This window comes from Limtongia smithiae, assembly GCF_038497785.1.
Source record: "Limtongia smithiae strain NRRL Y-17922 unplaced genomic scaffold V1518scaffold_1, whole genome shotgun sequence".
Classification (NCBI taxonomy): Eukaryota; Fungi; Ascomycota; class Lipomycetes; order Lipomycetales; family Lipomycetaceae; genus Limtongia; species Limtongia smithiae.
The window spans coordinates 2,169,000-2,195,756 of record NW_027117622.1 but is presented as its reverse complement, the minus strand read 5'-3'; the positions used below and the strand labels follow the sequence as shown (position 1 = coordinate 2,195,756).

General features: G+C 55.6%; 11 protein-coding genes across 11 annotated transcripts; 4 read left to right on the top strand and 7 right to left on the bottom strand.

Moving 5' to 3' along the window:
- Positions 1-61: 61 nt before the first annotated feature.
- On the bottom strand, positions 62-970 carry V1518DRAFT_410465 (Rox3 mediator complex subunit-domain-containing protein). Its single transcript, XM_066902607.1, has one exon. It carries the CDS (start codon positions 841-843, stop codon positions 145-147), a length of 699 nt encoding a protein of 232 aa, XP_066762539.1. The 5' UTR covers positions 844-970; the 3' UTR covers positions 62-144.
- A 1,847-nt stretch (positions 971-2,817) lies between these two features.
- V1518DRAFT_410461 (uncharacterized protein) lies at positions 2,818-4,866 on the top strand. Its single transcript, XM_066902606.1, has one exon. The coding sequence runs from the start codon at positions 2,998-3,000 to the stop codon at positions 4,597-4,599; it is 1,602 nt and encodes a 533-aa protein (XP_066762538.1). The 5' UTR covers positions 2,818-2,997; the 3' UTR covers positions 4,600-4,866.
- A 145-nt stretch (positions 4,867-5,011) lies between these two features.
- On the top strand, positions 5,012-5,902 carry V1518DRAFT_370235 (Triosephosphate isomerase; the record flags this gene model as incomplete). Its single annotated transcript, XM_066901316.1, has 2 exons — positions 5,012-5,485; positions 5,546-5,902. 2 exons carry the CDS (start codon positions 5,012-5,014, stop codon positions 5,900-5,902), a joined length of 831 nt encoding a protein of 276 aa, XP_066762537.1.
- A 252-nt stretch (positions 5,903-6,154) lies between these two features.
- On the top strand, positions 6,155-7,108 carry V1518DRAFT_436519 (nucleotide-diphospho-sugar transferase; the record flags this gene model as incomplete). The annotated part of the gene is made up of 1 exon (XM_066906296.1): positions 6,155-7,108. The coding sequence occupies one exon, from the start codon at positions 6,155-6,157 to the stop codon at positions 7,106-7,108; it is 954 nt and encodes a 317-aa protein (XP_066762536.1).
- A 1,417-nt stretch (positions 7,109-8,525) lies between these two features.
- Positions 8,526-9,497, top strand: V1518DRAFT_369819 (uncharacterized protein; the record flags this gene model as incomplete). The annotated part of the gene is made up of 3 exons (XM_066901297.1): positions 8,526-8,848; positions 8,921-9,131; positions 9,168-9,497. 3 exons carry the CDS (start codon positions 8,526-8,528, stop codon positions 9,495-9,497), a joined length of 864 nt encoding a protein of 287 aa, XP_066762535.1.
- A 2-nt stretch (positions 9,498-9,499) lies between these two features.
- V1518DRAFT_410455 (uncharacterized protein) lies at positions 9,500-13,464 on the bottom strand. Its single transcript, XM_066902605.1, has one exon. The coding sequence runs from the start codon at positions 13,324-13,326 to the stop codon at positions 9,652-9,654; it is 3,675 nt and encodes a 1,224-aa protein (XP_066762534.1). The 5' UTR covers positions 13,327-13,464; the 3' UTR covers positions 9,500-9,651.
- Positions 13,465-14,301: 837 nt separating this feature from the next.
- Positions 14,302-15,923, bottom strand: V1518DRAFT_410452 (uncharacterized protein). Its single transcript, XM_066902604.1, has 3 exons — positions 15,056-15,923; positions 14,781-14,999; positions 14,302-14,728 (listed from the first exon to the last, which is right to left on the bottom strand). The coding sequence occupies exons 1-3, from the start codon at positions 15,795-15,797 to the stop codon at positions 14,388-14,390; spliced, it is 1,302 nt and encodes a 433-aa protein (XP_066762533.1). The 5' UTR covers positions 15,798-15,923; the 3' UTR covers positions 14,302-14,387.
- Positions 15,924-16,039: 116 nt separating this feature from the next.
- Positions 16,040-18,105, bottom strand: V1518DRAFT_51378 (Homogentisate 1,2-dioxygenase). The gene is made up of 3 exons (XM_066906611.1): positions 17,736-18,105; positions 17,552-17,677; positions 16,040-17,497 (listed from the first exon to the last, which is right to left on the bottom strand). Exons 1-3 carry the CDS (start codon positions 17,801-17,803, stop codon positions 16,282-16,284), a joined length of 1,410 nt encoding a protein of 469 aa, XP_066762532.1. The 5' UTR covers positions 17,804-18,105; the 3' UTR covers positions 16,040-16,281.
- Positions 18,106-18,552: 447 nt separating this feature from the next.
- On the bottom strand, positions 18,553-20,621 carry V1518DRAFT_51336 (cytochrome P450). Its single transcript, XM_066906610.1, has 2 exons — positions 19,991-20,621; positions 18,553-19,934 (listed from the first exon to the last, which is right to left on the bottom strand). The coding sequence occupies exons 1-2, from the start codon at positions 20,357-20,359 to the stop codon at positions 18,732-18,734; spliced, it is 1,572 nt and encodes a 523-aa protein (XP_066762531.1). The 5' UTR covers positions 20,360-20,621; the 3' UTR covers positions 18,553-18,731.
- A 579-nt stretch (positions 20,622-21,200) lies between these two features.
- Positions 21,201-24,429, bottom strand: V1518DRAFT_51421 (fungal-specific transcription factor domain-containing protein). The gene is made up of 3 exons (XM_066906612.1): positions 24,257-24,429; positions 24,015-24,200; positions 21,201-23,960 (listed from the first exon to the last, which is right to left on the bottom strand). The coding sequence occupies exons 2-3, from the start codon at positions 24,149-24,151 to the stop codon at positions 21,317-21,319; spliced, it is 2,781 nt and encodes a 926-aa protein (XP_066762530.1). The 5' UTR covers positions 24,152-24,200; positions 24,257-24,429; the 3' UTR covers positions 21,201-21,316.
- Positions 24,430-25,059: 630 nt separating this feature from the next.
- On the bottom strand, positions 25,060-26,358 carry V1518DRAFT_410443 (uncharacterized protein). The gene is made up of 3 exons (XM_066902603.1): positions 25,790-26,358; positions 25,473-25,734; positions 25,060-25,404 (listed from the first exon to the last, which is right to left on the bottom strand). Exons 1-3 carry the CDS (start codon positions 26,122-26,124, stop codon positions 25,237-25,239), a joined length of 765 nt encoding a protein of 254 aa, XP_066762529.1. The 5' UTR covers positions 26,125-26,358; the 3' UTR covers positions 25,060-25,236.
- Positions 26,359-26,757: the final 399 nt, after the last annotated feature.

Below are 26,757 nucleotides of genomic sequence, written 5' to 3'. Positions count from 1 at the left end.
TGGTCGGCATATTATTGTATATTGTGTTTTAGGGCGACAGACGATGTCGTGAACCGCATAGCTGCCGAAAAATAAAATAACTACAGATGTACAGGAGCATATCAACATTTCTAGTTGTGGTAGTTTTCATTAACGTACAACGGACTACCGGTTTGCTTTCCTCCGCTTCCGAGACCCACCGTCGGTGGACAGGCCAATGTCACTGGCTTCGTCGGGGGATGTGGCAGCAGCGGCAGTTGCGCCCTTCCGCTTGCCGCGACGGCCACCAGTTCGTCCGCGGCCAACGCGATCTTCGCCAGCTGATGACTCCGCGTTTGTAGAGTTCGCAGCCGCCGAATCGCGAAACCTGTCAGATCTGTTCCGCGTACTGGCGTTGCCACCACCGCTGGCAGAGTGGTATGCGGACGCAGGCGCAGGTGGTGGTGACAGCGGCGCGACGATGCCCAGAGCCGCGGGATCGAAGCCTGGAATGCCAGAGTATGGCGTCTTCTCCATCGCAAAAATCGAGTCCAGCAGTTGCTTGTCCAAATGCAGCTCTGGTACAGGAGGTGCGGCAGACGTACCCCCCGGTGCAACGCCTAGTGGTGGCGGAGGGTCGTTTGCCGTTGGCGCATATATGAGGCGCAGGAGGTAGTGCTCGGTTGGTATCTCGTTCTTGCCAGGGAACTCGGCAATGTGGCCCTTGTATGACTTGCGGAGCTTGCGCTTTGCGCCGGTGACGGGGTCTTGGCGGGCAACGGAGGCGGCGATGGCGGAGAGACCGAAGAGCGGGATCAGGTTTGCAGAGGCAGAGGGGGTGGGTGTGTCGTAGTGCGTGCAGGGAGCGAGATGGAGGGGGGCCATTTTGTGAGAGGTGCAGCAGGATGCGACCGTAGCCGCAGGCCAGTCACTACTGACGCGGGGTGCTGCGGCAGGAGACAGGAAGGATGACGTAGGGAAGAAGTGTGGAGAATTGATGGAGCCAGATGCGTCCTAGAATTGGGAAGCTGTCGCGCGCTGCGGCGTTGATGTTCTCTCCGCCGTCATCGTCATGGTCACATGCCACGTAGACAAACTGCCGTCAGCCTCTCCAAGATTGGCAACTACCGGGCCGCTAAATTGATCCTTCCAACTTGACAGGCACTCTTCAGCCAGAGCGGACTTACAGAATGGAGGTATGCTTTACGATTTGCACATGCTGGGAGGCGGTTAATTATCAGCCTAGCCCTGCGCTCGTGCTTGGTGTCATCACGAGCGTGTGTACGCACGTGAAGAATGGAGATAGGTGTTTGCCGACGATAGCGCGCGTGGCAAATGGTGACAGGAGCGTTGCTAATGGTGCAACGGCCAGATACAGAGCGGGGAAGGAGCGAGAAGGCACTCCGCCGTCGCTATCGCGGAGGGCGCGATAGAAGGTGTCTGACAAGAATTGAAAACTAGCAGTGGGACGACACAACAGTCGGCGCAAAAACGAAACGCGGGAGACGCGTGAAGATATAAAACAACAACGCGTGTTTTGTATATACACAGAAATCGCGCGCGTCGGCCAATGGGCGATAAGGTGCGGCACGTTTTCACGTTTGCGCGCCGCGAGTGGCTGTGTCGCATGGTGTCAGCGGCAAGGGCGGCGTACCTTATGGCGCTTGCGCCGAGCTGCCGCAAACGGCAAACGAATGCCCGAGCATACGCCACGCTAGAGCTCGAGAGCCGGCCTGGACCTCGATCTCCGGCGTGGAACCACCATGTGCGCCACACTACTGTGGCCTCCGCCGGGATTTGGCTTGTGAGATATATGCGGACGCTACGGAACAAGGCTGATCTAGTCGGCGACAGGAGCGACATGGCTACGGGGACCGATGATAGAAGGGTTTGGCAGGCGTTGGAGAGGTCGCCGGCGCAGTGCTGGGTTGCCCTCGTTGGCATCGCGCCAGCGCGTGCGAGGATGGCGCGTGGAAGGCAACGCGGAAGATCGTCATCAGCTCACGCTGGAAGGGAAAGCGGCGCAGTTCTGGACAGCGTGCTGAATGGAGCTATAAAGCAGGCCAGTTACTTGTGGACGTCGTGATTTATGGCCAATCCTAGCAATCACGCGACCGCACGCATATGTCTTGTGCAGTGCGAAGAATAAGGTGCGAATGCATGTGGCATGAGGCAGATGCGCTGCAAATGCCGACGGGGCGCGGTGCGCGCAGGGCGTGGCCATGACCACGCGATACGATAAGATATGGCGACCCTGCAACTGGCATGGAACTGGTTGCGTGCCGCGCCACAGGGCCATGCCGGGCAGCGCCAGCCATGTCGTGTCGGCCTCTGCCAGGCAGCCAGCGTGGCGCTCGCGGGAAGGAACGCGGACGACTATTCGACGCGTGAGTCGTGACTCGCGCCGGACGCGGGCGCGGGAAGGAGGAGTTAAAGGAAGGCACGAGGAAGCGGAGGGAAGGCGCCGGTTTGGCGTCGGAATGGCCGAACAGTGTCGCAGTTCGTGAAACCGGGCATGGAAAAGCGCGAACCGGAAGGGGCGGTGCGCCACACGGCTCTAGGTGTGTCACCGGGTAGCGAACGCCACGGCGCGGCCCGCAGGCCCCCCGCACACGCAGCCATGTCGCACAAAGAGTACCAATGCAGGTCGCAGTGGCAAGGCGACGGCCACGTAGCGGCGCGTGCGGGCAATTGGATCGTGGAGCGGAGTGGCAGGAGGGAGGCGGCGGTCAGGGAAGAGGAGCTAGAAAGCACGATAAGGTCGTAGGCGGTGGTGTGAGCAGGTGGCACAGCAACGAGTATCAGGTGTGGCTTGCGCGTATCGCCGTGCTGAGTGGTGCGTAGTGCGCGTATATCCCGGGCCGGCTTGGCCGTCGCTGCTGCCTTTTCTTCTGTGCGTCCGCCCTCCGCGACTTCTTCTCCTTCCAGCCCACGACTGCAGCACCCCCCCCCATCGACCACCCAATCGACTCCACGTCTCACGACCCGACTCGACTACCCCCCCTCTCCTCCCTCCTCCCTCCCTCCCCCTCCGCCATCATGTCGACCGCGTATTACGACTCAGCCACCAACACTTACACCGACACCTACACCAACATGACCTACTCGCCCGCCGAGTGGGCTGCTATCCAGCAGGAGGAGTTCGACGAGCGTGGACGCGAGTGGTCCCGCAAGTTCTACCTCTCGTACAACATCATCGTGGTTGCGTTCTTCGTCGCCGCCGTCCTCGCCCACTTTTACAACGTCCAGTTCAAGAAGACCGTCCGTCGCCAGGCCGGTGAGAAGACGCCTCTTATTCCCGCCAACACCGGCGCGGCCAAGCCCGTTACTGCGATGACATCGTTCTTCCGCAGACTCACCTCCGTTCTTATCTACCAGCCTAAAGGTCGTTACGCTGAGTCTTGCGGCACGATGCTCATCATCACGCTCTACCTCGCCCTGAACATCCTCTACGTCTTCGTCCACGGTGGTGCTTCCTCAACGCAGATCTTCGCCAACCGCACTGGTCTCGTTTCCATCGTCAACATGCCCATTCTCTTCCTGCTCGGCTCGAAGACCGGTCTCCTTGTCGACTGGACCGGCTGGTCGCATGAGGGCTACATCATCCTCCACAAGCACGTTGGCCGTGTTGTTTGCATCACCGCCATCATCCACGTGTTTGCGTACTGCGCGGTCATCCCCATCTCCACCCGTGTCCTGATCAACAACGAGGCTATCGTTGGTCTGATCGCGACTACCTGCTTCGGCATCATTCTTGCTACCTCGCTTGCTCCCCTCCGCAACAAGGCTTACGAAGCGTTCCTGTACTTCCACGTTTGGTTCCTTGTCCTGCCCCTGCCCTTCCTTTTCTTCCACTGGATCCGTACCCGTGCCTACGTCATCACTTGCGCTGCTATCTTCGCTTGGGACCGTTTCACCCGTTTCCGCAACATTCACCACCTTGTCGGCGTCTCCACCAACCTCTCTGGTGATACCGTCAAGCTCGCGATGAATGTCAAGTCGTCCTTCAACGAGATCCACTGGACCACTGGCCAGTACGTCTACATCTCGATCGCCAACCTTGCCCGCTGGCAGTACCACCCCTTCACCATTGCCTCCCCCCCTGGTGCTGACACCCTCGACCTTGTTATCCGTGCTCGCAAGGGTTTCTCCCGGGCTCTGTTCAACAGCGAGGGTGAGCACCTTGTCTCGGTTCATGGCCCGTACGGCAACCAGCACAACTGGGATGGCTGCCGCAAGGTCGTTCTCATTGCCGGTGGCGCTGGTGTCACCTATACCTTCACTGAGGCTGTTGAGATTGTCCGTTCGCACGAGGCTATTGGCGAGATTGCTCCTGAGATTGACTTCCTCTGGGTTGTTCCTGACATGTCGTTCGCCTCGTGGGTTGACCTTGATTCGGAGAAGTACGGTGTTAACTTCAAGCTGTGGTGCACGCGGGAGAAGGGCCGTCCCGACATTCGCGCGTACGTCCGGGACAGTATTCGTGAGTGCATTGCTTCGTGCAACGACGACAAGAACGTCGCTGTCGGTGTGGGCGTGTGCGGCCCTGGTCTCGTTGTCCGGGACACCCGCAACGCGTGCTCGGACATGCTCTGGGAGTCGTACAACGTCGATTTCCATGCTGAGTCGTTCGGTTGGTAAACGAAGTTGCATGCCACGCTTTTTCTTTTCTATTTACATATTCTTCTTTTTTTTTTTATTAATACGGTGTTCATCTAAACGGGCTGGTGTTATCTAGAATGTAGCTTATTCTTCTATATTTATATTTGCATTGAAGGGGAAAATTGCTGGCTCTTTTTGTGCAAAGCCGTAGAGACGCGAGATGACGTAGACACGGTCGCGAGTAATTATTTACGATATCGCATTAGCTATGAGATGAATGTATTGTTGGAGTTCGTTAATTAAGTGACTTCAGATGTCTCGGTTGGGTCTTCGGGGTCCGGCAGCTGCGGATGTCTCCGGCGGAGAGTCTAAAGCGGCGACATCTCCTCCGCCCATAGACCACCGGCAGACTACATTCTGCGCATTGCGCCCGTCCAGATTGTCAACAGAAATGCCCGCCGCTCGCACGCCGCTCATCGGAGTGTCCCTGAAGATGTACTTTACGCCGGCGGAGACGGCAGCGTACGTGGAGTCGGCGTACATTCCGGTTGCGCGCTCGGCGATTGATCTCGGCGTGAGCACTATAGTGATCCCGGATTTTGTGTCGCTGTCGGCGACCTGCGGCGCGGTGCGCGATGCGTTCGGCGGCGACCCTGCAGGCGGGGCAGGCGAGCCCAGCGCAGCAGTTGGCGCGCAGGACTGCTTCTACGAGGACGCCGGCGCGTACACCGGCGAGGTGTCGCCGCGGACGGTGGCGGCGGTGGGGGCGCGCTACGTGCTTGTGGGCCACGCGGAACGGCGGCGCGTGTTTGGCGAGAGCGACGCGGCGGTGGGCTTGAAGACGGCTGCTGCCGCGCGGAACGGGCTTGTTCCGGTGGTGTGCGTTGGTGAGCGCAAGCGCGGCGGTGACGGGGACGGCGGCGACGTGGAGGGCGATGCCGCGCTCGCCGAGACCAGCGACAACGAGGAGCACGCCGCAACGAAGCACGCGGTAGGCGTCGTGCGCGCGCAGCTCGCGGCCGCGTTGGCGGACGTGAGCCCTGCGGCGCCGGTGGTGATCGCGTACGAGCCGGTGTGGGCGATTGGGCAGCGGCATCCAGCACCGACCGCGCACATCAACACGGTGTGTCGCGCGATCCGCGGCGCGCTGGATGCCGCGGGGAGGCAGAGTAGCGCGCGGGTGCTGTACGGCGGGTCGGCAGGGGAGGGAATGTTTGGCGAGCTCGACGGTCGCAGTGTGGACGGCCTGCTGGTCGCGCGTGCGGGTCACGTTGGCGCACAGCTCGCCCAGATGGTGCGCGATGTCGCGGGGAAGCTTGTGCAAGGCGGTGGAGTAGAATAGAGGGGGTTTGTATGGTACAAGCACCGCTGCGCTGACAGCAGTACAAATGCCGGGGCGCAGCAGGCACTAGGCCGCGGCTGCGCCACGCGATACGCCACAGGCACGCCGATACGCGCGTTCTTCGGGAGTTCTTAAGACTGCGTCTGGGGCCGCCGCTGTGCGCTCTCTCGCCTCACCGCTGCGCAGCAGTCCATCTCGATGCCGGCCCACTACGTTTCTCCACCTCACTCGCCTCGCCTGCGTCCCCTGCAGATGCAGCTCCAGCGCCAGCTTGCGTATCCATTGCGGCGGCCCGGGACCTTCGCCCTCTGTGTGCTCGGCGTGCTAGTGCTCTTGGGAGTGGTCGCCACGTTCGACTATATCACGCTGCTTTTCGACCCGGCGACCGACAACGCCATCACTTTCGAAGTACCGACGTTCGACGAGGCCACCCACACGTACTCCACTGCGCAGCCGCAGCTGATCCCCAAGATCATCCACCAGACATGGAAGAACGAGACTGTGCCCGAGAAGTGGAAGGCCGCGCAGGCCACGTGCACCGCAATGCACCCCGATTTTGAGTACATGCTCTGGACGGACGCCTCCGCGCGGGAGTTCATCTCCACGCAGTACCCGTGGTTCCTGGAGACCTACGACTCGTACCCGTTCCCCATCATGCGCGCAGACGCAATCCGGTACTTTGTGCTCGCGCATTACGGCGGCATTTACATCGATCTCGACGAGGGCTGCCAGTCACGCCTCGACCCCTTGCTCACGTATCCCGCGTGGGTGCGGAAGGCCGATCCCACTGGCATCTCGAACTCAGTCATGGGCTCGACTCCCAACCACCCCTTCTTCCTCCGCGTCATGCTCGAGCTCAAGAACTACAACTTCAATTGGGGCGTCCCCTACATAACCGTCATGTACGCCACCGGCCCCCTTTACTTGTCAGTCGTCTGGAAGCAGTTCAAGCGATGGGCCACCTCCGACGCAGAGCAGCTCTGGATCCTCATGCCTGCGGTCCCCGGCGCGGCGTACTTCAACGACCTCCACGGCTCGTCCTGGCACGAGGATGACGCAAAGTGGATCATGTATCTCGGTCTGCACTGGCTCTTCTTCACCATCATCGGCTTTGTCCTCGCCGCGGTAGTCGGCCTCTCCTCCTATCTCGCCGTCCGCCGGTACCGCAGCAAGCAGGTCAAGTACTATAAGCAACTTCAGGCATAACGTTTTGACTGCTCATCCCCCCTCTTCCACTCTTCGCATGTACATCATCATCGACCTTTGTGTTCGGCGTTTCTTTGTTTTCTTGCTTAGTGTAGGCGGTTTTCGCTCTCTGCATTCATGACTTACGTGTGGCTTTGGATAGTTTTTGTTTCCTGTTTTTTGAGTAACATACGAAAACTGAATTGGTTGTTGCGCAACTGTGTGGAGAAGAGGTGTCCGGGCCGCCGCGGAATGTGCTCTGCTTGCCAGTTGCGCTCTGCACGTGAGTAAGGGTCTGCCGGCCCGGCTGCGCGCCGGCCGCTCCCCCCTCCGCCCCCGGGCGCGTGTCGCATCTTCTGAGCCTTGCCCTGAATTGAGTGGTTTTGAATTGCTCTGTGCTGCGGCTATTCACGTGGATCCTAGACGTCCTCCGGTGTACAGGTCCACGACGTTACGTGCTTAGAACTCTCATCGCGTGTGGCTTTGGACCCCGCAAGCGAGCGCCCAACGTCAGTTTCACTGGATGACCAACATATCGAACAACCTCTGCAAATTGGAACGTCATTATTATTTTCAAGAATCTGTTCTGAGAACAATCTTAACGGAGAGCAAAAGAACAGACGTAGGCAATGCTGGCGCTGGTCCCTGCGCGCGTTGTGTCGGTCGGATTCCTCTGCAACAGGCCAGCGCTAAACCGCGCTTGGAAATCATTGCGACGGCGACGATGACGTCGTTGATGCGAGGCTCGTTGCATTTCTCCCGCATTTCGCAGTTTGCCCACGTTTCCTGCTCCCCGCTCGGGCTGCTCACACCCCCCAGCCACCACCCTCGAAAAATATCCGAAACCTGCCCGGCCGGACTTATAGAGCTTGGCTGTGCAATTTTATTTGACTGGTGCGTCATTGCAAGCTTATACGCGAGGTCACCGCGCCGCAGCAAAAAAGCATAGCAAACCTTCGGCGGCGGCGGCGCCGTCGCGGGCTTGATCGCGCAGCCGCGTCTAATTTGCTTGTGCGCGGTGTGACCAAACTCCTTGTACCTTTTCCTGCCGTAGGCCTGTTCGAACGCAGGTCTGTCAGCAAATTTCTGAGGCGGCTTTTGGAAATCCTCAAAGGTAGCGCAGGGTGGTGCTGTGCGGTCGTGCGCGCGGGGTGGAGGACCTGCAAGTTGGTGGGCTTCGCCTCAGCCATCGCCCTGTGCGCACCGCAGGATGTCAGCCGTGGGCTGTGTCGGCGTCTCGGCGAAGGGGCGTTTTGGGTGCCTCGTGCGTCGGATCAATCTCTTGTCTTGCTCGCTTCTTTGTTCTCGCATCTCCGCAGCGCGGCGCCGCGTCCGTCACTCGTACGCGTCTTGTCTAATCGTCTCCTGCAGTTGATAAATACCCGCCCCCACCAACTGTTCATACCCTCTCTTCATCTCACACTCTTCTTCATACATCATGACTAGCCTCGACCAGCGCGGCGACATCGCCGCTGCCGAAATCGCATTCTACGCCATCGCGCTCTGCTTCTGTGTGCTGAACAACATCCGCCACGGTTTCTCCCGCAAGCAGGGATGGCTTCTGATCACATTGTTTGCCCTCATGCGTTTCGTCGGCTCGATTCTCGTCGTGGTCATCCAGCAAACATCGTCAGACAATGTCAGTCTCTACATCGCGGAGGTCACAATCTCGTCCATCGCCTTGACGCCGTTGATATCCGCGACATTGATCTTCCTTATTCGCGCCTTCCGGTTCTACGTCCCCGAAAGCTCTGGCTCGTCGTCGTCGTCCTATTCCGGATTTTCTCCTCTACGGAGCTTGTTCTCCTTCCTCACTACCTCCTCGGACGTGAGACTCCACGACATCGCGATTCGTGTGCTCTCGCTCATCCTGCTGGCCTCCATTATCCTCAGCATAGTGGCCGGCTCCCAGATGAGCAACTACACCGACGACTCCAAGGTCAGCTCCGCCATCATGCTCTCCCATGTCGCTGTGTGCCTGCTTACCGGCGTCTACGGCGTCATCGTCATCGTCACCGGCTTGCTCATCTTCAGCCCCTACAGCGTCGCCGCAACATTATTGCCCGGCCAGTCACTGCAGGCGCCCACCACCACAACCCCGACCATGTTGCTCCACGCCATCGCCCTCTCCTTGCCGTTCTTGCTCGTCCGTATCATCTACTCCCTCCTCTCCGCCTTCACACTCTCGGTTGCCACCGGTGGCTACTTTGGCTCCGGCGGAAGCAAGTTCAACAACATTACCGGTTCCTGGCAGATCTACCTAGGCATGGGTGTCATCATGGAGTTCGCCATCATCATTATCTATGTCGTTTGCGGTGTTCTACTAGAGAAGTTTGACAGCAGCCAGCAGCGGCGTCCTAGCAACCTCGAGTCGCTTGACACCGCCATCGAATTGGAAAACAAAGATTAAACAGTTGTTCGATAGAGAGTAGTTAATTAGTTTGGTTTATTATTTGCTATCCCGCAACTTCCATGCTCAATGCCACAAAAACCCCAATCCTAGATTGCTGTAAAAATGAAGAAAAAATGATTGCCCAAGCCTGTTTATTATCCACCTCCCCCACTCATGCGAGAACTTCAATCCTCTCCGTCGACGACACCTGCAAACTGCGCTGTCGCGCCGCGAAAAACTCCACAAGCTTCTCTGGAACGTACTCCGTCACTTGAATCCCCAAAAAGCTCATCGCGCCATACACAACAATCACCAGAAGCACAGGCAGCCAGAACGCAAACAACATCAGATCATTGCGAATCTGCTTCTTCTTTTTGCTCTGCCAGAACTTCAGCAGCAGCTCCTGCTCCCGTGCCGACGCACGCCGTGCTTCGTCGTCCTCATCATCGTACGCGAGGATTTCCCCAACCACAGCATTGTTGTCTGCAGCGTCCGGTGCGACCTTCACGTCGCCGTTTCCGTATCGTTCCGCGTACGCTGCCGACCGCGGCCTTCGCGACGATGACGAGGGGCCACTGCCCTCTGGGAAAATCTCGTAGTAGCTAGGCGGCTGCTCGGCCGTCTTCGTTCCCGCTGCGCGTTGCGCCCATCCGTTCATGAAGTAATCACCCAACCATGAATTTTCAAACGCAGCCTGCATCTTCTCGTTGGCACGTCGGCTCTGCGCAGGGATATTATTTGCAAGATTCGCCAGAGCAGGCTTGAACGACGTAACTGCGTGCATAAAGTGGTTCGCGGACTCCCAGTTCGGTCGCTGCATCCGATTGAAGAACGCTTGTTCCTGCAGGGAAGAGAGATAATCGGATACCCGCATCTGCCAGAGCTTCTGCCCGCCCACCTCATTGTCGGCCGGATCTTCTCGTGGATGCCCGCGTTCGAAAAGTCGTCGTCTCCGCGACTTCTTCTCGCTCTTCTTTGTTTCTGCACCGCGAGTACGCGTTGTCGTCGCGGCAGCGGCAGCAACAGCTGCGGCAGCAGCCACAGCCTTCGTTTCCTCCGCTTCGCAGAGTGCGTCCGACAGATCATCTTCCCCAGGTGATTCCCCGTAGTCGTCCGACATCGAGTCCGCGGGAGATGATGGCCCTGAAGAAGTCGGCCAATCCGGAAAATCGTTGTTAATAGTCGCCTGTCGCAAGCGCTGTCCGCCATACTCCATCGAAGGCTTAATATGGCTTGTGAGCAACACCCGAATTTCGTCAGTCTTCGCGAGATCAATGGTAGTGTATCCCTGCACCGTAGTGGATAGAGGATCTGCACTGCAGTTCAGAAGCCGCTGCACAATCTCCTTGTGTCCCATCTTCGCCGCAAAGTGTAGCGGCGTGTATCCAGACAGATCCTTCAGCTTGTACGACGCGCCGCGAGCAAGAAGTGCAGCCACCAACCGGTGGAATCCCAAAATAACGGCGAGATGAATCATAGCCTGACCTGCCCCATTCTGATGCTGCCATTGAGCTTTGCGTGGTGACTCATTGTAATCAATCAAATCCAAACATTTGAGCAGAGTCTTTTCCAGATTATTTGCTGTAGTCGCGGCCATAATATTCGCTTTACCGTTCCCGCTATCGTTTCCTCCAGTCTGACTAACAATGCGCATCGCAATCTGTCGAGCATCTTCTAGTCTTCCAGTCATCTTCAGTCCAATAACCTGTAGCGCGAGCTCCATAAGTTGTCTGTCTGTATCGTCGATGTATGTAAATAGCTTCAGATTGTCGCTGATAATCTCTGTTGAGCTGCGCAGTCGAACAACAACAGGTCCTGGCGCCGACGCTGGTGGCAGAATTGCAACAATTGTGCTGTCATTCCAAATGTGTGCCTTAATCGCAGGTTGGTCGCCAAAGAGTACAGTGAGTCCGTGATAGAATCCGGTTCCCAAGAGTGTGACCTCGATGCCGCCGCGGATCGGCCCCTCAGTTGGAATCAGTCGCTGCAGCGCAGGCGCCTCTAGAGACGCCGCAGGCGGTGTAGGACCGGCAGTCGCCACCTTGGTAGCCGTCCGCCGCGATGGCATCGACACGCTTGATTCAGGTGTGCTTGCACTGGATGGCGGGCTAGCGTGTGAAGCCGGTGTACTGGCGTGTGGTGATGCGGCGAACTGCATCTGCGCATGCATCGGGTCACTGCTGCTGTACGCCGGGAAGCCAAAGCTCTCGATAGTGTGCGATCGGGTGTTGAAGCTCGACTCGTCGTATCCTCGGAATGGAACTGCATGCTGCACCGTTGTCTGTGGTAGTGCCCGTAGCTGCGTTTGTGATGACTGAGTGCGGAGGTCGCCGGGGAGCATCGCTGTCGCGGCCTGCTGTGGTAACGAAATCGAAGATGGAGTCCGCGAGTACGCCGGAGACATTTTCCGCTTGCGCGGATTCATAGACTCCGTGAATCCATACTCGTTCGTAGGTGACCCCGAGAGCGAATTATCTGACACATTCGCAGACGCAGCTTGCGAGTTCATGGACGCAGCGGTCTTCCGGCGAGCGTTGGCATTAGACGTCTTGTGATCGTCGGTGATCATGATCGGCTGTGTGAACGCGCGCGCGACGACAGCACCAGTGTAATCCTTGACGACAAAGTATACCCTGAATCCAATCTTCTCGGAATGGTGGCGACAGTAGCATGGAACCCGAATCGGAATCTCGACGGTTTTCTGCTGTAGTCGCGGGTTCTCGGACACAGCGGGATCAGTGATTTCGAGAAGCTCGGCGCAGTTGAACATGATACCGCGATTGTCCTGCGATTCAAGCCAGTGCGTGTCGTCGACTGACGGTAGCTTCTTGCGAGATGCACGCTTGCGTTCGCGATTCATGCAACCAGAACAGACGTTAATGTAGCGATACCGGTTGTGATCACAAACGACGATAGCATCGAGCTCTAGTGTTTTGGGTTCAGGCTCAAAGGTCTTGCGCAGCTGCTGTCGAGGCTTGGCGATGGTCGACGCCGGTAGATGCATATAGACCTCCGACGGAGCAGGCGAGAAAGTGAGCAGAGCCTTGATTTGCGTCTCAACTCTAGACTTCAGCGTGTCAGTGGTCACGCTGAGCTTGACCGGACAGCTGTCCTTGCGCCAGTCCTCCGGATTGAAGTCTGGCATCATGACCGGCGGGACCCAATCTGCGGGCTTGGCGTAAACAGAAGGGTTTTCTTCATCGACATTGTCGTTCTCGCTGTTACTAACAGCATCTGTTGTGGCGGTGGTGAAACCAGTGGCGAGCGAGTCGGCCTCAGACGCCCGCACGACGCCATCCATCGAAGGCAGATCGAAGTAGCTCGCACTTAGCTGCCGGTCGATGGGTATTACGCTGGCCGGTATAGCGGAGCTCTGCGACGATAGCGACTTTGGCGATGGCGGGTAGGAGAAGCCAGGCTGTCGTGTGTTCGAGCTGACAGACGAGGAGTCAGAGTCGGTCGCTCGAATGCTGATGCTCGTAGCGGCGGGGTCGTCGACGTTGTGCACGATTCGCTGGGTTGCCGCAGCGGACTCAAAGTCGAAGTGCTCAGACATGTAGCGCTCGTCGTCGTCGTCCTCTGCGTCCTCCATATCGTGCGTGAGGACCGGTGTGGCATTCGACGAGTCGGGCGAAGCAGCGTCAACAGACGCACCGGTCCCGGCCGCCGGGGCGCCGGGCAGAGACACTGCTGCTAGGTCAAAGCCCTGCGGATGCATCTGCAGGGTTGCCGCGGCGCCAATGGCAGTGTCGTTGTTATCGAGTTCATGGAAGGCAAAGTACTCGTCGTCCGCGCCAAGACCGAACACGGAGAACGGGGAGTGCGCGTCGTCCTGAAGCGCATCCATGGGCGGCAGAGACGCTGCGCTTAAGGCGGTGAGCCAAGGAGTTGGAAGCGGATGCGAGCAGGAGAGGAGGCGGGTGCGGGCGCGGAAGGGGTGTGGGAGGGCGTGGCGGAGAAGGACGACGAACGACGAGCGACGCGCGTGGACGGCGATTTTTGCGCGAATGTTGCGGGGCACGACGACTGCGAATACGTCGAAGATTTGCTGCTTCCCACAAGCCCCTGGCTGCTGACGCAAACTGTCGCACTGGCACGACGCCACCCAACGCGTCTACGCGCCAATACGCTGCGCAGTAGCAGGTCCGAGGTCTACGAACTGGCCGCCGTCCAAGCAGCAGCAGCAGCAGCAGCAGCAGCAGCAGCAGCACTACTCTGGCCGGCGCCGGTGCTGGTGCGGGCGATGTGCTGGCCTGACCCGCATAGTGCGTCGCCGCAGCAGTGCAGGGACTTGTACGCACCACCCAACAAACGCGGTGCGCACGCGGCCTGCGCAGTTGGCACCGCAACCGCGGCGGACGAACGCGCTCTGTTGATCCGCGACGCGAGGTAGCACCTCGCGGCCGCATCCCCAGCCCAAAAGCTCTTGTCCGCCGACGTGGCCTCCCAGTGGCTTGAGGCGCTGCACTGCCAGCTGGCTGGCGCCTCTGAGCACGATGTCGGATCGATCCACGGGCAGGCCCAGGCTTGCCGCAAGCGCATATTGCGCCGCGGACGCAAGTCTTGACGCGTCGATCGCTTCCCTTGATCTTTGCTTCTTCCCAGCCCGTGAACTACAACCCTGCTGATCGTCATGGCTGGGACCTCATTGCGAACACCACTTCGTCGCAACCTCCCAGCTAACCCTCGGTAGCCTGTTCCTGCATGCCATGTCTCTGAAACTCTCTCGACCGATTGCGCGGCCAACAGGCAGCGGCAAGAAGTGCCGCTGCTGTCCGCACCGTCTACGCGGAGCAGACAGCGAGATAGTGCAAAATGCGTATCTTGCTCCGGCGTTTCTGTATTTGGGCAAGCATGTGTTGACTGCAACTGTGACATATTTGATCTTGTAATCACGCACGGAGTCTTCTAGAACTCGGCTTTCAAGATTCTTCCACTAACTTCACCAAATCCCACCAACCCAAGGCCCAAGCCGTCGTCCGCACAGGCCCTGAATTTAACGCCGTCCCCGTCCTGCAGAAACTTGCGCGCACTGTTACCAATCACGATATCTTTCTTTCCAGCCTGAGACTTCTCCAAAAGCGAGCCCACAGAGGACAGATCCTCGCCTGAAATCGTGCCGGACGCAAGTAGATCGCCGACTCGCAGATTGCATCCACTGACGGTATGGTGTGCAATCAGCTGCGGAAACGAGAAGAGTAGGTGTTTTGTCGATGACGTCGATATCAGGGCTTCGTCGCCTTCAGCTGCTGCAGCCAACATTAGCAGGTCCGTTTGTAAGTGACAACCAGTAGTACATACTCATGTAGTCGATTTCCAGCTTGACGTCGTAGACCGAGTCCTCCCGTTTCTCGCTCAGGTACGGCATCACATCGCCAGCTTCCGGAGGCCGTACAATTGGCTTAGTTCGGAATGCTTCAAGCGCATCCGGTGTGACGACCCATGCAGAAATTGAAGTTCCAAAATTCTTGGCCGTGAAAGGACCTAGCGGGACATATTCCCATGCCTGAATATCTCGCGCTGTAGGAGGAGGTTAGAAATATGAAAGACAGTGACACTAGACGCAAAAGGCATACCACTCCAATCGTTCATAACGACAAACCCGAATATGTACTCTTCAGCTTCGTCGATTGGAACTCGCTCGCCCAGCCTATTCTCCTTCCCAATGAACGCCGCAAACTCCAGCTCGTAATCGAGTTTTTTGCTGGGTTGGAACACCGGCCTCTTGACCTTCGCTGTCGGATCCTCAAGAATCTGCCCACACGGCCTCTTTAGATCAGTTCCCGAGACCACAATCGAGCTAGCGCGACCGTGGTAGCCAACCGGGACATGATAATAATTCGGATTCAGTGCATTCTCCGGGCCACGGAAAATAACACCGCAGTTGTACGCATGGTTGCGTCCGACGAAGAAGTCGGTGTAGTCTCCGATCTGAAATGGCAGGTGCATTTTAACTGCCGCAAGATTAACAAGCACGCCCGCACGCAGCGCCGAGTTGTGCTCGAGAATGTCCGCATACAATCCATCGCGTGTGAGAACCTTTTGCAAATACGAACGCACCGTACGCTGCGCTTGTCGACCTAGTGCTGCGAACGCATTCAACGTCGGCTGCTCAAACACTTGCGTGTCCTTGAACTCAGAGCGGACAAATCCGCCACCACGTGAGAATTCAAACAGATCAAAAGCATAGTCCCCAATCACGGTTGCTGGACGTGGCGTGCTATTACGTGTAGTCGAGATGATTCCGAACGGGATGTTCCGTAGTGAGAAATGCGACGTCGCAGCCACTTCGACCCATGACTGAGCAGGAATGGTCATGATGCCTACCGCTGGCAAAAACAAAGAAGTTGCTGTTGTTGTCCATTATGTACCGCAAGTAGCGGGCCTCATTCAGTCGCGAGTACAGGTGCGGAACGTCGCAAGCCGCGTGGAGACGATTGCGATAATGTTGGGAGGGGCTGCTTTGTGGGGGAAATGCTCGTCAAAGTGGGAACCAATGACGTCATCGCGGAAGGAGCGCGGAATTGCAGCGTATGTTTAGTATACTAGTTTTCGAGAAGCGGTCACTGTAGGTGTTACTTAGAAATATCTACCTTTTTGTGTCATGCATTTAGCTGGATACGTGGGCATTGAGACGCGCCGGAGAGCCGGACAGCGACGCATCGCTGGCTCGAGCAGTTTTTACGTTTTACTACAAGCGATATTTTGCGGGGGTGTTTTTTTAGAAGGCAAACACAAGGTACATGAAAGATAGTCAATTGTTGCAAAATATTCGTAAAACTCACTAGTAATAGACCAATAATCAATCACTTGTACGTCCATTCGTCGTGTCCTTCAATACCCCATTATGTCCACTCTTCACAATCTCACCGGCACTGCCATATTTCGGGCCAGTAAAGTGCACCTTCAACGGTTCCCAGCTATCCTTGTTATACGTCTTCTGAACTTTCAAGCATTCCTCCAATCCCCAATCCGTGAGCCCAATCATCATGCAGCTCTCAAACATGAATGCGATCGACCCGGTTCCAACCTTATGCGGCGTAAGTTCGATATTGGATGCCTTGTCATGCGTGGACGCGTCGGGACCATGTGCAGACATGACATTGTGCAGAGAGGCACCGGCAGGTTGAAACCCGCCGCCTTCCTTGGCATCATAGCTGCCACAGATTAGACCCATGAACTCGGACATCGTGTTGCGATGGTACCACGGCGGACGGAACGTGTCTTCCTGCACAAGCCAGCGCGGCGGGAATATGACGAAATCAGCAATCGCAGTACCAGCATGGTCGCTCTGTGCTGTGAGAACTGTATAAATACTCGGATCAGGGTGATCAAACGAGATGGAGCCCATTGGATTGAATCTGCCCAGGTCGTACTTGTACGGATAGTACAGTCCATGCCATGCAACGACGTCAAACGGCGAATGATTCATCGTCGAAGAAAACAATCTCCCGTCGAACTTAGCGTACAGAGTAAACTCTTCCTGGACATTCTCGTATGCGGCGACAGGCGCTTCAAAGTCGCGTGCATTCGCAAGACAGTTTGATCCAATCGGACCAAGTTCGGGCAGAGTGAAATGGTTGCTGTACAACTCAAGAATATATCCTCGCACTGGACCGGTAGGACACTTGACCTTGAACCTCACTCCACGCGGAATCACAACGATCTCTTGTGGTCGCACATACAGATACCCCAACTCGGTCTGAATGTCTAAATCACCGTGCTGCGGCACAATTAGGAAATCGCCGTCGGCCGAATATAACGCCTCGTTCGCCATATCTTTGCCGGCCGCGTAGATGTATATCCCGACCCCGGACTTAGACACAATATCGCCTGCACCGGCCACCATCCGAAGACCAGTGATAAACGTAGCTTGCTGGTCAAGATCAAACGGGTCCCATCGGATTTGATTCGGAATCATGTGGAAGTTCGCTGCGCGAGCCTTGAAGTTGAAGTTCTCATCGTCGACAGCAGTGAATTTCGGGTGTGCCGCCGCTGGGAGAATGCGATAGCACCATCTGTTTGTCGGTTAGATAGATTGAGACTTAGTCCAGACCGAAAGTACCACGTACGTTTGCTGGTTCTCGTGGCGCGGAGCAGTGAACGCAGTTCCAGAGAGCTTTTCGGCGTAGAGTCCATACGGCGGCTTCTGTGGACTGTTCTGTCCTACCGGCAGTGCGCCTTTCAACGACTCGGTGCTGTGCACGCTATATTAGTGATCGTCTTCGAACATGTTGGATTCAGCAGTCAACGTACGCGTGGTAGGACCCGAATCCTATCTGATACGTGTAGGGATCGTCGGTCTCAAACTTGGAAGACACCATAATGTCACAAATACGAGATGCTGCCTTTATTCATCCTGCTGGCGGCATGGCGGTAGTGAATATATATCATCGTCCTCACGGCTGTCTTCGCCGGCAAGCGCATACAACACGCGTGTTTCTGGCCCTCATCAACCAAACCGGCCTAGCTCGCTCGAGACGATGCGAGACCTTTTTCCCTTCTCCTCTGTGAATTCCGGCAGCGGAACAAGAGTTGTCCTGCAGCTCGGCCGTGCGGTTCCGCGTCTCCCCGCAACGGTGCGCAGTGGGTGCCTGGCTGCTATGGTGCGACCCCACATTTTCTTCCGACCGCCGCACGTTCGCACGCGGAATATATACCCTAGCCCGATGTGGTCGGCTTGCCTGAAACTTGTTCCAGCTTGCTCTGGTGCTTGTGTACACCTGCAGACTTGCACACTTGAGTGTGGACGGTTGCTGATGTTGCGGTCGCCATGGCTGAACTCAGATTCGGCCCACAATCCGAGATTCGAAAATAAAGACAGCGAAAAAAAATTTGCTAACGAAAGTGTTGCGGATATGGCCGTGGCAGGCGTCGATAAGAGGGATGGCTAAATATATGGCATCAGATTTCGCTTCTTGCTCAGAATATGATACAGTTCCAATTGTATACCTGCGTTGGACGCGTGCTAATAGTTGTGGAGCCAGTTCCAATTGAATTATCTAAGGACGTACTAGATGATGGCGTGTCACTTCTGCCTTCGAGTATGATATTTGGTAGCCCTCCGGTCTACCAAATCACTGCCACTTTCTCAAGTACAAGTCATTCTGGCTCTACTTCACGACGATATTAAAAATACTGAACAATCTGTATTGCAATAATGCTAACACTACGACTAATCCATGAGCGAATCCTCAGACTTCCCATCATGCCACTCAGGTATCAACCATACCAACTCTTACGTCGTATTCCTTATACAGTAACTGGGACATGCTTCTCCAACGCATCTCTCAAGCCCTCCGCATTCCGCGGCTTAAAAAATACTTTGTACTTCTTCGGCGTCGACACGAGACTTGTGGGATCGTCAAGGCCGGTCAACGGGTTCGAATCCACACCTTGCGCCCCGACGATCTCGAATGACGAGATAATGCGCATGAACAACAGATACAATTCCCTGTTTCCCAATAAATAGCCAGCACACATCCGTGTTCCCTGGCCATAGGTAAAGATCGGGGCAGATGGCTTCTCCAAGAAACGCTCAGGACGGAATACCTCGGGATCTGACCACAGCTCGGGGTCATTGTTGCATGCCCAAGCATTGAGGAACACTACCGTGCCAGCGGGGATAGTCTTTCCCTCGAATTTGAAATCCTTGATCGTCTCACGCGGCAGAGCAAGTCGTAGAGGAGAATAAAGTCGTAGCAACTCTCGCACAAGCGCCACCACGTACGTGCACTTCTGATCCTCCAAGGCGTCGCACAAGATCTGACTCTCGTCGAAAAACTCGTGAATTGCAGATAATGCCTTCTCCTGCACGTCAGGGCGAGACGCCAATAGCGGCAGTGCCCAGGCAACAAGCGTCGTAATCGTGTCAAGACCGCCAGAGACCATGGTGAGCGAAATAGACATCAGTTCTGCGGAATTGAGCTTCGCCTCAGGATCAAGTAATACGTTCGCCTGGATGCAAGGCTTATAACTCTTTTCTTCAATGCGTCGTTCGAGCTCGCGATTCATGTAGTTGAGGTAGACATCGCGGCGTCGACGCATATCCTTCGCCATCGTAGACTGCGAGCTGAATGGGTTCAAACGCCACAGCGGCACGTAATCCTGCAGATTTCCGGTAGTGCTTCTGAATCGAGAAACATATTCTTCGACCTCCGTAATCTCCTGAAACAAGGGATCCTGAACACTGCCGATTCGTGTGCCCCAGTTGAGCGTCAAACTGAGATTCAAGCTCAGTCTCTGAATCAGTGGCAGCGGGTCCAATGCCTCGACGCCCTGTCGCCCAGCATAAAACGCGTCCTTGATGAACTCCTTCGTTTCCAAGTCGACGTGTGGGGTGTAGCTCTGAACGGCCGGACGGTTGAGCGCAGATGCCGCGGCCTTTCTCCGGCGCTTGAGAGATTCGTCGTAGGGAGAAGTGCCAATGGTGAATCCAGCAGTAGAAGACACGACCTAATTTCAACGTCAGCATTTAAGCATAAGCACATGACGACTGTCTCGCTGCTCACCTTATGAAATGTGTAGAACATAGGTCTCGAGATCGTCGCGCTCGAGTTGGCGATGAACACCTTCTGCGCTGCGGCAGCTGAGTTCACGACCAACACCGGTACGTTTCCCAATTGGATCTGAAAAACCGCACCGTATTTCTTCGACCACTGTCTGTATTTCTCGGACGCGTTGAATCTGATCTGCGGGATGTTCCCCAACAGCGGGTATCCGGTGGGCCCTGCGAAGCCCGAAACTCGCGCTCTGGCACGAGTGAACTCGTTCGCCATGACGTAGAGCACAAACACAGTAGGCACGATAAGCCAGATCGCCACATACGGGTGTCCTGCAGCGAGGGACGCGGCCAGCGTCGTCAATTCGCTGAGAGCCATTGCAAGGGACTATCGAAGGCAGAGACGCAGAGAAGGCAGAGACAAATCAGGGAACGCAGATGCGATGACCAGTCGTTGAAGACGGCAAGGAGGGGGGTATATAAAATATGATCAGAGCAAGCCTGGGACCAAGCAGCAGCGTCTTGCGCCCTACGGCCGCCGCTGCTGCTGCGGAACGTGGGGACAGGTGACAACGTCAGATCAGGTACGGCACAAGGAAGACCACACACACAGCGCGGAAAGGCTGCAACACTGCAAGCTGGAGTTGAGTATCCGCAGACGTGCGCACGAAATCCGCACGGAAGATTGGAGAAGTCGCTGTTCCAATCCGTTCCGGCAAAGTGCCTCCGCTATCTTGATAGAGCTCAAACCTGCCCAGGCCGATTGTAAACGCGGTGGAGGCAAAGCCTAACCGTCTACGCTTCTGTGCATTTCCGACAACCGTTCCACAGCTAATAATGCGTTGTGCAAGACAAAAATCGTGCTCTGGTTTGGTCAGCGGAATCGCGGAATTCAGGTTCGCGCATGTGGTCTGCTGGATCGGTGAGACGGAACCCCCCGCATTTTAGCGGCAGTCTGAGCTTTCGTATTCCCCGCGCAGGCTTATCCACTCCTCCGCGCGGAATAGTTATGAATGCTACCCCCCGTCTCTTCGCATTGTTAGCACGGCGATTCCGCCGCCAAACGTACGGTCATAGAGCTACTGAATGCGAAGACACGACATAGAAGCCGGTAGGCGGCACGACTAACAACCTTTATCATACAGCGTGATAAGATGCGTCAAATGTCAAAAAAAATCACGAAGCAGACCTTCATTTGCAAAACTGAGCGCTCCAAAAAACCAAGTGCGTGTCAATCGCATATTTCCGCCACCCAAGCTCAACAGCACAATTCAAATTATTTTATACATCAACCCCAACAATCATAGCGACAATGTGTACAAGTATCCAAATCAAACTAAAACAAATTCTCGATAGCTTTAAACAGCTCGTCATCGTATTCATTATTCCCAGCCCCATTTGCAAGTATCTGCGCCATCTGCGCGGCTTCAATACCGAGAGGATTGTGTTCTCCTAAAAGCTGCTGCGCCATCTGTTGCGACAAGTTGTCTGTAAATGTTGGTTCCATGTCTAGCGGCGTCCACTGTGGCTGCTGCTGCTGCTGCTGTTGTTGTGGCTGTGAAGGATGAACTGGCCCTGAAGTAGAGGCATTTCTGGAACCAGATAAAGAATGCGGATCGTCGGGCGCATTGAATGTTTCATCAATCGTATCGTGCAACTCGCCGGTCATGAGATTAAACAGCTCTGATACTTCCGTGTATAAATCGGCTGCATCAAGAAAAAGACCGTCCGATTTCGCTTTATGCCTACCGCCTCGCGATTCACGACCAACGCTACCGCGACGCTTGGTGCTTCGCCGGCCATTGCCATGGCTAGTGGGTTCGATTGTCGTCGTCGTAAGCACGCTATCTGCTTGCACTGATTGAGGCATCGCTTCTGTTGGCTCTGTCCCCACCGGCAGCTGCTTTGCATGCCCCTTAGAAGAGCCTTCATCGCCGAAATAAACAGTGTCGTCGTTGCTCGGACCTTGTGCCGTCGTCAAGGCGGCGGAATCTAACGACTCACGGTGTGGCATGCGGTCTTCTGTAGGCTTGCTCTGCAGGTACGCCGATGTAACGGTTCGCAGTTTCTTCACCGTAGCCCACAATCGCCGACCAACACTCGAAACTTTCGAAAACAGCTTGATCAAATCCAACGCCATATTGAACTCGCGTTTACACGGCGCTGCAAACACCGCCGGCGCGTGAATTATGGCCATGAACAAAACTCCGAGAGCTGAAATTAAAAAGTAGTTGTAATGCAGCTGACATGACCTGTACAGATCGGTCTCAAACTGCAGCCGCGAAAGTTCCCGGATCATGCAGAGCGCAATCTCAACAGCGTGTATCGCGTATGGCATTTTAGCCGCAATCGTACTTGTGGAGAAAAACACAGGTCTGTAGACATGAAGCAACATCAACTTCGAGCGAAGATACAAGATAGTTTGCAGCTTCCGGGACAGTCTCGGCAGTTGCGTGTAGCCGATTTCAGATGCGCGATGTAAACGAAGATCTTGCGGCAGCGAATTGTACCATTTATGAATCAGAAATTCAGTGTAGTCGATATCATCATTGCTGATCTGCTGAGGCGGCTTGACAGCAGTCACCGTGCGATATACTCGGCCCAACAACCGACTGTACTCGATCATCGCATGCAGATACAAACTGCGAATGCGAGTATCTTCCGAAGCAACCGTGTCAACGCCCGCCAACTTTGGCAGCTCCTGGTCGACATCTTCGTCTCGAAGCGTAAATGGTCGTCCTGTACTGAATGCTAACCGACGATCGACGACATAGACGCACCAAAACAGAGCACGGCACCGTTCGCGTTGCTTAGGTTGCGGAAATCGTATCTCAATCTTACTTGACTGATGTAACCCAAGCTCAAATGTCAATACGGCTGCGTAACATATCGTGCGATAAGCCAATGACTCCAAGTCGCTATGAAACTGGTAGTTGTGAATCAGCCATAGAGAAACAAGCGTGTATACGTCCGCAGTGCCGGCAACGATTCTGCGTTCTGTCATCCGAAGGACTTGCAAGTACAGCTTCCGACCGATGTCGACATGGTTCTCAATCACACCTGTTGCGATAGCGAGAACAAGTTTGATGACAGACACGTCTTTTTCGTCCGCTGGACAATAGCCGTAAGTTTCGTATAAACCCCAGAATTCTTCGTACTTGGCGTTCAACTCATGGACTTCAAATATAGGATACATCGAGTTGATCTCGGATTCGTAGACCTGTATCAGACGTCGGCCTTCTTCGAATTCGAGTCCGAGAAATTTCCTCTTCTTTCGATAATTTGGATCGCCCGCCCGAACTAAAGATGTATCTGAAAAGTCGTCCTCATCCTCATCCTCTTGTTCGGATAATTCATCCTCGTCAGACGCCTTAGCGTTATTATCACTAAGTATCTTAGGCTCCTGCTCAAACGGAAACAAAGATGACGTAAGCCCAGCAAAACTCTTCACTTTCTCCTTAGCCCACGTCCGCTCTGACTTTGCAAGCGCACTCCGACTTTTACTGCTGGAATTTCCGGCAGAAGTCACCGGCGGACGGCCGCTGTGCTGATGCCAGTTACCGCTATTCATACCTTCTGAGTCGGCTGGTGACAGTGTCGACAAGGAGCCGGCACCGTATCCTCCACCAACCGACATCTCCGATGGAGTTGACTTGTTCGAATGAATTATATGATCCACGACGTTGTTCTTGTGAGGTGACATCACCATTTCAGGTGCCATATCGTCGGAATGACTTGATCGAGGCGTGCTCGCGGTTGGAATAGGAAGTCTGTATTGAGGACGCTGCTCTCCGAAGTCGGGTTGCGTATTCAAGATCGGCATGACAGCGCTGTCCATTGGCCTAGAAGGCTCGGTCATGTGAAGCCCCGGGGGAGGTTGTGATATTGGAGACGTTGAAGGCGATGCCTTCGAACCTGCATCATTCCATATGGCATCAGACTGATACGCCGACGGCATCCCGTTGCTGGAGACTGATGCGCTACAAGTAGAATTAATAAGCACTACATACACCAAAAATCAAGAGCCAACTTACCTCGTCGCAGGCCTACTGGACCTGCTGCTGTATATCTCGTCGCCGGTTCGGTACAGACATTCGAGATTTAGTTTTGTGCACCGCACACATTTTTTCTGTCCATTACACTGACCAGCTGTTAAATTCTTATTCAACATGAGTCAATATGCTATGCTTACCTTGACCTTGCGACGTTTGCATTCAGAGCTGTGCCAGAGAACGGTTAGTAAACTTGTGAAACAACAAGAGGAATCAATGCATACCATGCTATGGCAACATATTTTGCCCTTTTCTTCCGCCTGCCGCTCTCAATATGGTACTCGTCGCTTGTATTGCCTCCTCTGTCATGCGGCTGCAGGACGGCATAAGTAGTAGCCGAAGGGGCCGCTTTCGCGACGGCACCAGTCACGACATCGTTAGTAGCCCCCAATTCCTCAGGGTTGTGCTCAGCAGTCTGAGACTCCTGAATAGCCATAACCTGGGGCGCATGTTTCTGCGCCTGCTCCTGTTGCTGCTGTGGGGGAACTGTGACCGCGGATCCTGCAGTAGCCTGTAAAGGCGGAAGATATTGTGTCGGATAGCTGGGCTGCGGAGGAATCAACTGCAGTGCCTGTGGCGACGGAGAGAGAGAGGGCGGTGGGAGTGTATGCTGACCGGTACTAGAACGGAGCAAGAGGTTTGAGGAGGATGGTGGGGGGAGCGAGGGCGGCGGTGGAGTTGCTGAGAGCCCGTGAGGGGGCGGCAAAATCGCGGATGACGGCGCCGGCACAGCGGCGATAGCGGTTGCAGCGGCAGCTGCTGCCACAGGGGCAGTCGACGTAGGCGGAAAGGGGTCGGGACCGAGCAGCTGGGACATGTGCGGGAGCGGAGCGGGGGAGTGTGAGCTGGCTGCGAGTGGATACTGTTGTAGCATTTGGTGCGCGAACGGAGATCAAGCGTGAGACACACCCCTGCCCTCTTGTGCCCTGTGTCCAAAGCACAGCGAAGTAGGAGGACCAAGCGCTGCCAAAAACAGCTTGTGACAACACTGCCGTGATCAGCTTGTGTACGTGCGCAGGGTGAAAGATCAGGATGATGAGCACCATCGTCATCGACGCTGTCATTATGAATTTGGTCGGGGAAATCCCAACCGACAGCCGCAAAGAGTGCGGCGCATCTGCTATCAACTGGCTACGCAAACAGGCACAGGCACATCCGCGCATCTGTGCGTATGGCCAGACATATGCACACGATTCAGCCTTCATCACACAACCGCCATGCCAGAGTCTACAACGATGATCGATCCCGTGATCGATGTGTTCCGCGCAGTGCTAATGAAGGCGTCGGCTGCGTCGTCCAACGACGGCAGCCGCTTCAGCGGCAGACTGGCGGTGACCGCCTTAATGCGCTCCGGTCCGAAGCTCTTGCCCCACTGACAGAGCGAATCTGTTAATACAATATCGAGCAATATCGAGCAAGTAGCTCACGAACTATACATACCTCAGTGAGAAGTAAGCTTGGACAGATAGCGTTAACACGTATATTTGGGCCATGTGCCTTGGCGAGTACCTTGACGAGATGCACGGCTGCAGACTTCGTGATCGCATATGGAATTGAAGAGCCCGCAGGCTTCAGTCCCGCAACTGATGATGTAACAAGAAATGAGCCGCCAAACTCCTCGTCGCCACTTGCGAGATGTGGCTTTGCAGCGCGGAAGAGCCAAAAGTGCGACTTCACATTGAGCGCGTAACACTTGTCGAAGCTAATCAAGGAAGTTGTCAGAGTCTTTGCACCCAAATCCTGCATAACTCACGTACTCATGCTCAGTTACTCCGTCAAGATCGGCGAAATTGACAATCCGTGTCCACCCCGCGTTGGACACAACCAAATCGAGTCTACCCAGCTCTGCAACCGTACGCTCAACGAGATCACGGCAGACTGCCTCTGACGCGACATCGCCGCAAAGAACAAGTGTCCGCACGCCATGCTCTGCAGCAATCTCGTCCGCTAGCGCGCGCGCACGATCGGCCGAGGATGCGTAGTTAATTGCCACGGCACAGCCTTCCCCTGCTAGTCGTCGCGCAACAGCGGCCCCAAGGCCAGCCGATCCACCTGTGACCAGGGCCACCTTGCCGGAGAGTGATACGACCATGATACGACGTGTAGAACGGTGCGTAGAATGATAGTGGGAGGCGTTGTGTGCTGCAGAAGAGGATCAAGAGGCAGCCGTGTCGACCTGGTGCTGCACCGACCAAGAAGTACGCGACTCGCGGCGTCGTCTTTTCCGGCATATGTTGCAGTCATCGCCGGCCGCGGAACACATTGCTACGATTAGCAACAGAAGCTCTCTGCCTCTTGTGGGAGAGCGGGGTAGACTGCCCCGCCTCAGCGCGGCTTGCGGCTCAACCTTGCGGCTCAACCGCGGAATCGCCACTCCGCTTCCCAATGCGGATATCCGCACTGCTGCGGCGCGCGCACAGCATTGCCGCCTCATCGCTGACGGCAGTGGTCTCATCAAGCGAAGTTATTGAAGGGTTACATATACCCACGGCGTTCTACAAATTGAGAAGTCGAGAGAAGCAAGGCTATATCAATGTTGCTGATGCCATCCACAAAGTCGGTCCCGTCAAGGCGGTCCCGTCAAGGCGAGGAAGGACTGGCCCTACATTTAATCCATTCGTAAGGGACCCGGCTGCTCCTGCAAGCCGCAACCTCAGCAACTGTGAGAGACACTTTGTCTCTATGCATTTCCCTATGAGTCGATTGTAAAGAGAGGGGACAGCGG